The sequence below is a fragment of the Triticum aestivum genome, chromosome 4D (assembly GCF_018294505.1).
Source record: "Triticum aestivum cultivar Chinese Spring chromosome 4D, IWGSC CS RefSeq v2.1, whole genome shotgun sequence".
Taxonomy (NCBI): Eukaryota; Viridiplantae; Streptophyta; class Magnoliopsida; order Poales; family Poaceae; genus Triticum; species Triticum aestivum.
In genome coordinates, this window is record NC_057805.1 from 511170864 (window position 1) to 511180357 (window position 9494).

Here is a 9494-nt window from a genome sequence, read left to right on the forward strand (position 1 = left end):
GGCTTGTATGTCGAGTTGGTGGCTGATGACGGGAAAGGATTGGAAGAAGGTGACTTTTGCTCTTCCTACCGTGGTTGGTGTGCAGGGATGTGGACAGTTTGCGGAACCTCGATTCTTGGATGTCGGGGCGGCGGCCCTGATTGGCGGTCCGCATGTTTCTGTCTCCGGCAGGCATCATGACGGCAGCGGTGGCTATGCCTCAAGGTCGTGTGGGCGGCAAGAGGTGTAGTAGCGGGGGGATTGGGATCGCACTCTGTTGTTGACATCGGTGGCACCCAAATATGGATCTGGAAGCCAGTGTCCTGGGTGCCTCATGGTGGTGAAGCTCACCATTTCCCCTTCCAAGGGCATTGTCGTGGAGCTTAGGTTGTCTAGGACGTATCATGGCATGTATCCAGGCCTACAGGTGTTAGTTCTCGGATATGTAGTTGCGTGCGTCTGTGCTGTCTGGTTATCCCAATCTGCTTTTGTAGGAGGGCCTCTTTGCTACCTTGTATCATTTGGCTGTGTACTTTGGTTATGGCTGGTCGCCTCACGGCCGTTTGATTTGCCCCCTCCCGCGCACTGTTGAAATTCCCATGATCATCTCCTTCATCGCGGTTGGGTCGACCGCATTTGTCCCCTTTCTCAATAGCGCCAGCATCATGGTGCTCTGGCATGCTGCCGTCAGTTGCTGCTCGCTGTCGCTGTTGTTGCCATTTAAAGCTTGCCGTGGGAGCCATCACAGCACACATTGTGGCGCTGATGTAGTGCTTGCCGCCTGTCGTTGCAGCAATTGCGTGTGCTACTCCACATCCCCGCACCTTCCCCGTCGACGATTCCAGCATTGAGACGCCGGGCATCGCCCGTTGAAGCTCGCCATGCATGCCACCCCAGCATCCCATCACCCCCATTTGCTGGTTCCAGCAAAAAGAAACCACGGTACCAGCAAAAATCTGCGATGTCACAACAAAAACCATTGCTGGTCCCAGCGAAACACATCATCGCTTCCAGCAAAAAATTACCACCGCCGTAGCAAAAAGACCATTGGTTCGAGCATCACATTGCAGCTTTTTCAACGGCTGGTTGAAGCACAAAAAATGTGACGGCTGCCATTGTAACACGCACAGCCAATGGTCTGCCGGATGCGGCTTCAGTTTGAGCATCGGCGGTGATGGCGCATCGCGGGGTGCAGCGCCCGGTTGTAGCTTATTTTTGCGCTGGTTGTAGCTCCCCGTGTTGACCTCTTTCAGCCTCCACTGCGGCGCTCGCGGCGGCACACATGAAAACCGTGGGCTTCATGGGGGCACATCCATGCATGCGGCTTCAGTTTGAGCATTGGCAGTGACGGCGCATCACGGGGTGCAGCACCCGGTTGTAGCTTCTTTTTGCGCTGGTTGTAGCTCCCCCGTGTTGACCTCTTTCAGCCTCCATTGGGGCACTCGCAGCGGCACACACGACGACCGTGGGCTTCATGGGGGCACTTCCATGCATCAGCTCTAGGGGAAGGTGCAGCCGGGGGAAGAAGCGGTAGTAGTAGTGGCGGAGTGGGGATGGAAGTAAGGATCAAGAAGGTGGATGGTTCCAACGTTGAAACATGTGGCGAGGGAGAAAAGAAAGGGGAGTGGGCGGTTGCGAGGGCACATGTGGGACGACGTGGCTGGATGTTGATATCTCACAGGTTCTTTTGCTCAATTAATTTGCATGTGCAGGAAGTACATGGGTATTATGAATCTAAGTTTGCTGAGATCGGGGCATCGATAGAAGACTGTACGGTGTATGCAGAATTAACTTCTCACTTAGAAGAGCTAAGCGTAGAGGTGAAGCTTCAGGATGCAGAACTGCGTGCACTACTTGACACTCATTTTGCTGAGATGGAAAACGCTGCGACTGTACACGTGGCACTGGCTAACGCTAGGTTGATGTCCCTGAAGGAGCAGATGAAGAATATGGCTGAAGAAGATGAGGCGACAACGGAGGATCTGGTCGAATTGATGGAACTGAATTGCCATCAACTCTTTCCTTCCCTACCCAGCCTACCCCCATGCCCCTTCTGATCAAAGCTGGTGAATGTTTTTTATTTTTGTGCAACTCGGTGAACTGCTTACCTCTACAACATATTATGTATTTCTACTTCATGATATTTACTGTGATGTCCGAGGACTCTCTGTTTTAACATCATCTTTTGTCAAGTACATGGTAGCTAGCTACTTAGCTGGAGCTAGTGTCGCCAAGTCATCCTGTGTCGAGATGTTATATAAGCAGTAATGGTGTTTCAAACTATCAGAAATATGCACTACTTACTTATTTCTTTTAGGAACACTCTTGTTGGACAGGAATTTGGTGAATATGGTTCAACGCACACCCCTTATGAATAGTAAATTAAAAAATAAACAAAAAATCAACACGTACACTCCTATGAATAGTAAATTCAAAAAAAAATGTTATACTTGCACATGAAGTTTCACCAAGAAACGACTTCCGTGGTATCCTGGGCAAAAATGACAAGATCGAACCTATATTAAAAGACATTGTTGTATGAATAGTATGATCCCGATTGTACTTGTATGGTTCCGATTATATTTTCTTCACTAAGAGTACCACGGCTGTCATTTCTTTGTGAAAATGCACACTTGAGTAGAATGGTCAACCAAGTTTGATATCCTTAAAATTCAATTTTTGATCTTTTTTCTAGCATTTTTGGAATATAATATTCATTTGGGTGCACGTGGAACCATGTTCGCTATGTATTTTCGCGCTCATGTTCTATTTTTTCCCCCTAATTTTCAGGTGCTTGAAAATTTTATGTATCACACTCATCTAGTACCTCAGCCTCATGATGTTCTGCAAGTGCGACTTTAATAACATTTAACTGCGTTATGTGGTGACTTTGGTTTAAAGATAATTATATGTTGATCCATAGTCTTTAGAGATGTGATTTTGATTTAATGAACTTTTGAGTCAATGTGCTAACGGATAGTTGCTTATTAGTTGGCCACATAAGCAAATAGAATAGAGTTGTCTTCCCATTTATAAATTTTTTGGAAACTCGAAGCAAACTACTATTACGTACTAGTATAATTAGATGATATCCCGCGCATTGCTGTGAGACTTTCTACCTTTTATTGCAGCTTCAAAGGAAAGTGTTCATGGATGAATGAAAATGAAATATGTCATCAATTAAAGGTCCATCCCATTCCCCTGCCCCTTAGGTTATCAAATAGGCTGCGTCAAATGTATCCCTCCCATACACCCTAGACCCTACTGAAAGCATAACTTGTCAGGCACCTCCCTACGAAATGGTTGCTTCCCAGTTGGCTTGCAGGTTTCTAGCGGCAAAAACTGTACTGCTCGATCCAGTCGTAGAAACGGTCCAACAGATGCATTCAGGTGCAAGGTACAAGAAATACCCTCACCGCTTAATTTGCCTCCAGCCTCCGGCCTTATCCTCTTCCTTCCTTCTTCCTCTCACGCCATTACAGGGCTTCCCTTCCACGCCATCACACTCAAACCATCCCTCTCGGCAGAAGAACACGTCTGCTCCCACCGAAGCTCAAGGTAATGACCTCTTCTCCTCTTGTTCGCTGTCTATGTCTTCAGTCACTACTCACTACACTACTGTTTGCATCCTGTGTCAGAAGTCCTAACTCCGTCTTTCTGCGGCGGCCGGGCGCCATGGAAGCTGTGCGCGGCATCGAGTCCCTGGCTGGTGGAGATGGCCGGCATCATGTCTCCCATACCCTTGGGACGACCCTGCTGATCTCGGTGGGGTACATCGATCTCGGCAAGTGGGTGGCCGCGGTTGATTCCGGGGCTCGATTTGGCTACGACCTCGTGATACTGGTGCTGCTCTTCAACTTGTCCGCGGTTCTCAATCAGTATCTATCCACTTGCATCGGCATGGTCACCGGCAAGAATCTTGCACTGGTACGTACGTGCCCAGTTCTTCTTCTCCGACTCCCGCCTGCTACTCTTGTTGTCCAGGCATGCATCCTCTACCTTGAACAACATAATATCCTTCACTGTTTCCGAGGGAACATGGGATGGTGTTTTGGCTCCCGAGCTCATGGGCAATTACATAAACAGTACAAAAGAAAAATAAATGTGTGTGTGTGTGTGTGTGGGGGGGGGGGGGGGCATCTCACTTTATTTGCCAACAAGCATGTTTATGTGTGCAAATTTCTATAAAGAAATTAGGGCAAATTCCATTTCCCCCTAATTTCGGCCCGACCTCATGTTTACCCCTAAACAAAAACAGTGCTCAACTATGCCCCTATTCCGGTGCCCTTACCAAAATACGTCTTTGTGTTGTTTCCCGTGCCATAGCGTCGTTCCCCGCGAGCTCCAAAGCCGTCGTCCGTCATTGACGAAGAACCTGAGCACCTCGAGCTTGAGTTACCTTGTTTTGTTGTCCAGCATGCTTCAGGAGCTCCCAGGATGCCTCCAAGCTGCTCAATCTGCTCGCCTGTGGCCCGTTGTGACTTCTTCGTCAAGCCCGTGCATGCACCGCCGCAAACCCTCACCGCCGGCTATGATTCAGTCCACCACCGGCAGCCCCACAACCCCCGATGGATGCGCGCTATCTCCGGCTAGCCAACGCGCCATGCCACCATCCATTTGGTTGCCGGAGGAGGTGGCACGAGGTCCTCCGACGCGTTCTGTGCTCGCCAACGGCTTAACCACCACTTTGCTGACGTGGCAGAGATTAGCCTCTATTTAGGTAAGCCCTTTTAAAACTCTTTTTAGTTAAGCCCTGAGTCTATGACAGTAGGCCCCATCCCTTTAATTAAATATGTTTTATTTTTTGTTAAGAGAGAGAGAGAGAGTTTTCATGGTGGAGTCCACCTGTAAGAGAGAGGTTTTTTTTCCCTAAGGGCAGGTCCCACATGTCAGTGGCATATACACACAAGGGCAACTATATCGAGAAAACATCAATCTGACGCTCAAACCCCTTTGATCGGACGGAAACGACGCAGAGGGGTATCTTCATAAGGGCACTAGACGAAAGAGGGGTATAGTTGAGTGCTGTTTTTATTTAGGGGTAAAGATGAGGTCAGACTGAAATTAGGTGGAAAAATGTAAATGTCCCAAGGAATTAAGCTTCCGGTGCTATCGATAAAAAAGAAACATAATGTGTGCTCGCCGATTTGTTTTTTTCCTAGAGCACCACAAATAGTATTATTTATTCACAAAACAATTAATTTAATTAGAACATACGAACATACTCGTTTGGTTCCAAAAATTCAGTTTATTTACGTATTACTAGATTTTTTTTCTAAAAATTACCATTCATCTGGGAGCATATGAGCTCAGGCTCAGAAATGAGTTTATGTTTACATGAAGAAATTAGTAAGCTGTGCTCTGGATAATGAAGAAAGAAAATATGTGATCACCAATTTTTTCTTAGTGGACCACAAATATTATTTATTCAAAAAAATTGTACGCAGTTAGAACCCACAAACATATTTGCTTGTTGACAAAAAATCAGTTTAATTATATATTAGTAGATTTTTAAAAAAAGATACTATACATCCAGCAGCATATGAGTTCAGCCTCGGAACAGAGTTTCTTCCACGAAGAACTTAAATTTGTGGTCCTCTGGATAAAAAGAAACAGAATATGTGCTCACCAATTTGTGTTTTTCTTAGAGCACCAAAAATATTATTTAGTAACGAAAATTTGAATGCAATTAGAACACATGGGACATATTCGTTTGTTAAAAATTTAAGATTATTATTTATTTATTTGTTAGCAGATATTTTAAACTTTACTATTGACCTGAAAGCACATGAGCTCGGGCTCAGAACTGAATTAAGTTTCCACGAAGAAACTATTCATGGTGCTCCCGATAAAGGAGAAACATAATGTGTGCTCACTGATTTGTTTTTCATGAGAGCATCACAAATATTATTTATTCACAAAATTCAAACACAGTTAGAAGACACGAATATATTTGTTTTTCTCCAAAAAAATTATTAACTAGTCGATTTTTTGAATTACTTTTCATCCGGAAGCACCCAGGAGCATATGAGCTCGGGCTCAGAACTGAATTTCAGTATGTTAAAAACTGATAAATTTTTCTTTTGGGGAGAAAGACTGTGGGTTCTTTTTACAAGATGCTCCTTTGGATTTTGTCTATTTTTTCACTTACATGCACCATCTGGTCTTACTTGTAATGTTTTTACATGAATTTCAAGATTTCCCGCCAGGAGTACAGCCAGTTCATATGTGTTGGCCTTGGTCTCCAGGCAGAGATATCTTTGTTTACTTCAGAACTAACCATGGTACGTATGTGCACAAACTTAAAACAGAACTTTTTTGGTCAACACTCTATTAATTGTATAATATTTATCATGTCATGTTCTGTGTATTGACTTCTTAACTAACTTTTGAGGATGTGAGGATTCCTAACTAATTCTGAACTTTATATGTTTCGGCTATTTCAGATTTTAGGCATAGCAGTTGGATACAATCTTGTATTTGATCAGGATGATTTTATGACAGCCATTATTTTTGCATGTCTTGTAATTAATGTGCTGCCATATCTTTTCTCCCCTAGGGTAAGTTTATTACTAACCTTGCAGCCACTAATTCTTTAAAGGTTGACTTGTTCTGATTCCACTAAGACGATGTGTGCTTATGATATATTATTTCTGCTCATTCTAGGACAAGAGGATGGCTGGAACGTTAAATGCATGCATATCTGGCTTTACGATTCTTTGTTTTGTGCTTGGTTTATTAATCAGTCAACCAGAGATTCCTCTCCATGTGAATGTGATGTTCCCTAAGTTGAGTGGTGAAAGTGCTTACTCATTGATGGCACTTATGGGTACAAACATAGTGTCGCACAACCTTTATGTTCATTCGTCCATTGTTCAGGTATTTTCCAGTGTCTCTAGCTCATACGTAGTTAAAGTTGTCCATGATGAATGATGCTAGTTTCAAAACTAGCATTGTATATTTTTCTGCTTTTTATGGCATGGTTAATACACCTATTAGGAGGTCAAGAACACCATTAAATTTTTTATTTTTTTGAGGGACCCGGCAGCAGCTCTGCCTTTGCACTTTGCGCACCATGATGAGATGCTCATTCATAAAACATGCCATTTTACTATGTATTCCTGCTTATTTGCATTATAATTTAATTATGACATGGATGTCATATATGCAGGTCCAGAGGTCTCATGTTCATAGCCTCGGTGCCCTGTTTCATGACCACCTTTTTTCTATATTATTTACTTTTACTGGGGTCTTTCTTGTGAACTATGTTCTGTTGAGCTCAGCGGTGGCGGAATCTAGTCACAATGTGATCCTCACATTTCACGATGCTGTAGAGCTAATGAACGAGGTTTGTGAGTCATGTTTCCATGGCATCAATGCAACTCTTAAAATTAAAACATGACTTTTTGGAGTCTAATGGCATGTTGAATTTGTTTCCTGAATTTATCTCCATTATTGTTTTGTGCAGATATTTTCCAGTTCCATTGCACCACTTGTGTTCTTAGCAGTTCTTCTCTTTTCGAGCCACATCATCACATTGACATCTGTTATCGCTAGCCATGTAGTCACTGAGCATTTCTTTGGCACAAACATGTCTCTATTTGCGCATCATGTGCTACTTAAGCTTCTTGCCACGATTCCTGCCATCTATTGTGCGAGATTAGAAGGCTCTGAAGGGGTATATCAGTTAATCATTCTTTGTCCAGTAATCCAGGCGTTTACCCTTCCTTCATCTGTCATTCCTGTTTTCCGCATTGCCTCATCAATGTCAATAATGGGCAACTGCAAGATATCTCTATACGTTGAAACATTAGCCTTTATTGCATTCTGTCTTATGTTATTTGTAAATATCATCTTCGTGGCGGAAATCCTGTTTGGTGAGAGCGCCTGGACAAACAACCTGAAAGGGAACACTGAAACCCCGGTGGTAATTCCACATAGTGTACTGATCCTCATGTCTTGTGCATCTATTGCGTTTGCACTCTTCCTGGCTATTACTCCACTAAATTCATCAAGTAGGGAAACCGAAACACAGGACTTGTGTGTGCACTCTCAGTGAAAAGCACCTGAAGAAATTCAAAGGTATTCCAGCTACTGATGTTGTTCGACATGATCCACTGAAAGGACATCAGAAATCAGCTTTGGAGCATACTAACAGTTCTGAAAACCACTGCAGGTCCTAAGACTCCTTAACGTCTGCCAACCTCGTGGAATTATAAACAACTGTGAGAAGGCTATAGTTTGTATGTGCGACGAGGTAGCTGGTGAAGAGAAAGCGAATGTGGTTGCCTTTGTCTTGTTGGGCTATATGTCTTAGGCCCATAGGCCCATAGTAGTGTGTGTGTGTGTGTGTGTGTGTCCTTATCTATACCTCAATACCACTGCCCATAGGCCCATAGTAGTGTGTGTGTGTGTGTGTGTGTGTGTGTCCTTATATATACCTCAATACCACTATATAGTGTGTAAATAACTTTGAATACCTACCATTGGATTAACTCGGTCGGATGGCTAGGAGGTGGCAAATCCGGACATCGCCAACCAGATGTATTGAGATTGTGCCACGTGGTACTCAGCCTACTTCAAGTCAACCATCCAAAATTGACACTCCTTCTAAAAAAAGAATTACCATAGTGAAACATCGGTGATGGGCTATAAAGCACAATTTTGATGAACTCATTGCAACTTTCAGACAAAATCATTATGTTTTAAAAGATTTTTGCAACCTGCGAGAATAGCAAGAACAAAGAGGATGGGACCTTCAGAAACTAGATCTCCACAATATGTAATAAATGAAGTCATGTGATAAACCGAGCGACCAACCAAAGATTTGACGGCTCATGTGTACACGATTAGCTAAAATTCTGTAGACCAACAAGGGAATCAGGTCTTGAAAGTGGTTTCTTGAACATTCAGAATCTGAAGTTAAGCTCTCTAATGTAGCCCGCCAAAATCTCGGTCCTCTCTGGACTCTGGAATCTTCCACGATCATCGATTTGAGAAATAAAAACGCCCCCATTGGTCCGGCCCGTGCGCGGGATGGGAAGCCCCCTGTGTTTTTATTTTCATTTTTCTTATTTTCTCCTTGCAAATAATTTTGGAGTTCAAAAATCGAAAAATTTAAATAATTTCGAACTTTGCATTGTTTTTCAACAAATCATAAAATGGCCTAGCATTTAAAATTTAGGGTCATGATTTTTAAAAATCAAAACGTTCATGATTTTCATAAAATGTTCAGGATATTGAAAAGCAAAGTTTGGAGAATTAGGAAATATACATGATTTTGAAAATAGTTCGCGTCTTCAAAAAATGTTCATGAATTTGAGCAAAGTTTCACAAATTCCTAAAATGTTTGGGAATTATTAAAAAATGTTCACAAAATATTGTTAGTGAATTTCAGAAACTGATCCTAATTTTCAAAAAATGTATGCTGATTCAATATAAGTTCATGAATTGGAAAAATGTTCATAAATTTCAAAAACAAAATCGCCAAAAGAAAAAGTGATCGCAGATGGTCG

General features: G+C 43.0%; 1 protein-coding gene across 1 annotated transcript; it reads left to right on the forward strand.

Annotated features, from left to right (window-relative positions):
* The first annotated feature begins 3417 nt into the window (after positions 1-3417).
* LOC123100726 (protein ETHYLENE-INSENSITIVE 2-like) lies at positions 3418-8484 on the forward strand. The gene is made up of 8 exons (XM_044522613.1): positions 3418-3537; positions 3618-3906; positions 6177-6263; positions 6426-6539; positions 6646-6858; positions 7151-7327; positions 7448-8061; positions 8156-8484. Exons 2-7 carry the CDS (start codon positions 3655-3657, stop codon positions 8036-8038), a joined length of 1434 nt encoding a protein of 477 aa, XP_044378548.1. The 5' UTR covers positions 3418-3537; positions 3618-3654; the 3' UTR covers positions 8039-8061; positions 8156-8484.
* Positions 8485-9494: the final 1010 nt, after the last annotated feature.

Bases quoted from the DNA above. Each gene is read 5' to 3' on its own strand.
- LOC123100726 (XM_044522613.1), top strand. From the start codon at position 3,655: ATGGAAGCTGTGCGCGGCATCGAGTCCCTGGCTGGTGGAGATGGCCGG. The intron at 6,264-6,425 runs GTACGTATGTGC...CGGCTATTTCAG, and splicing joins TTACTTCAGAACTAACCATG to ATTTTAGGCATAGCAGTTGG. The intron at 6,540-6,645 runs GTAAGTTTATTA...TGCTCATTCTAG, and splicing joins CATATCTTTTCTCCCCTAGG to GACAAGAGGATGGCTGGAAC.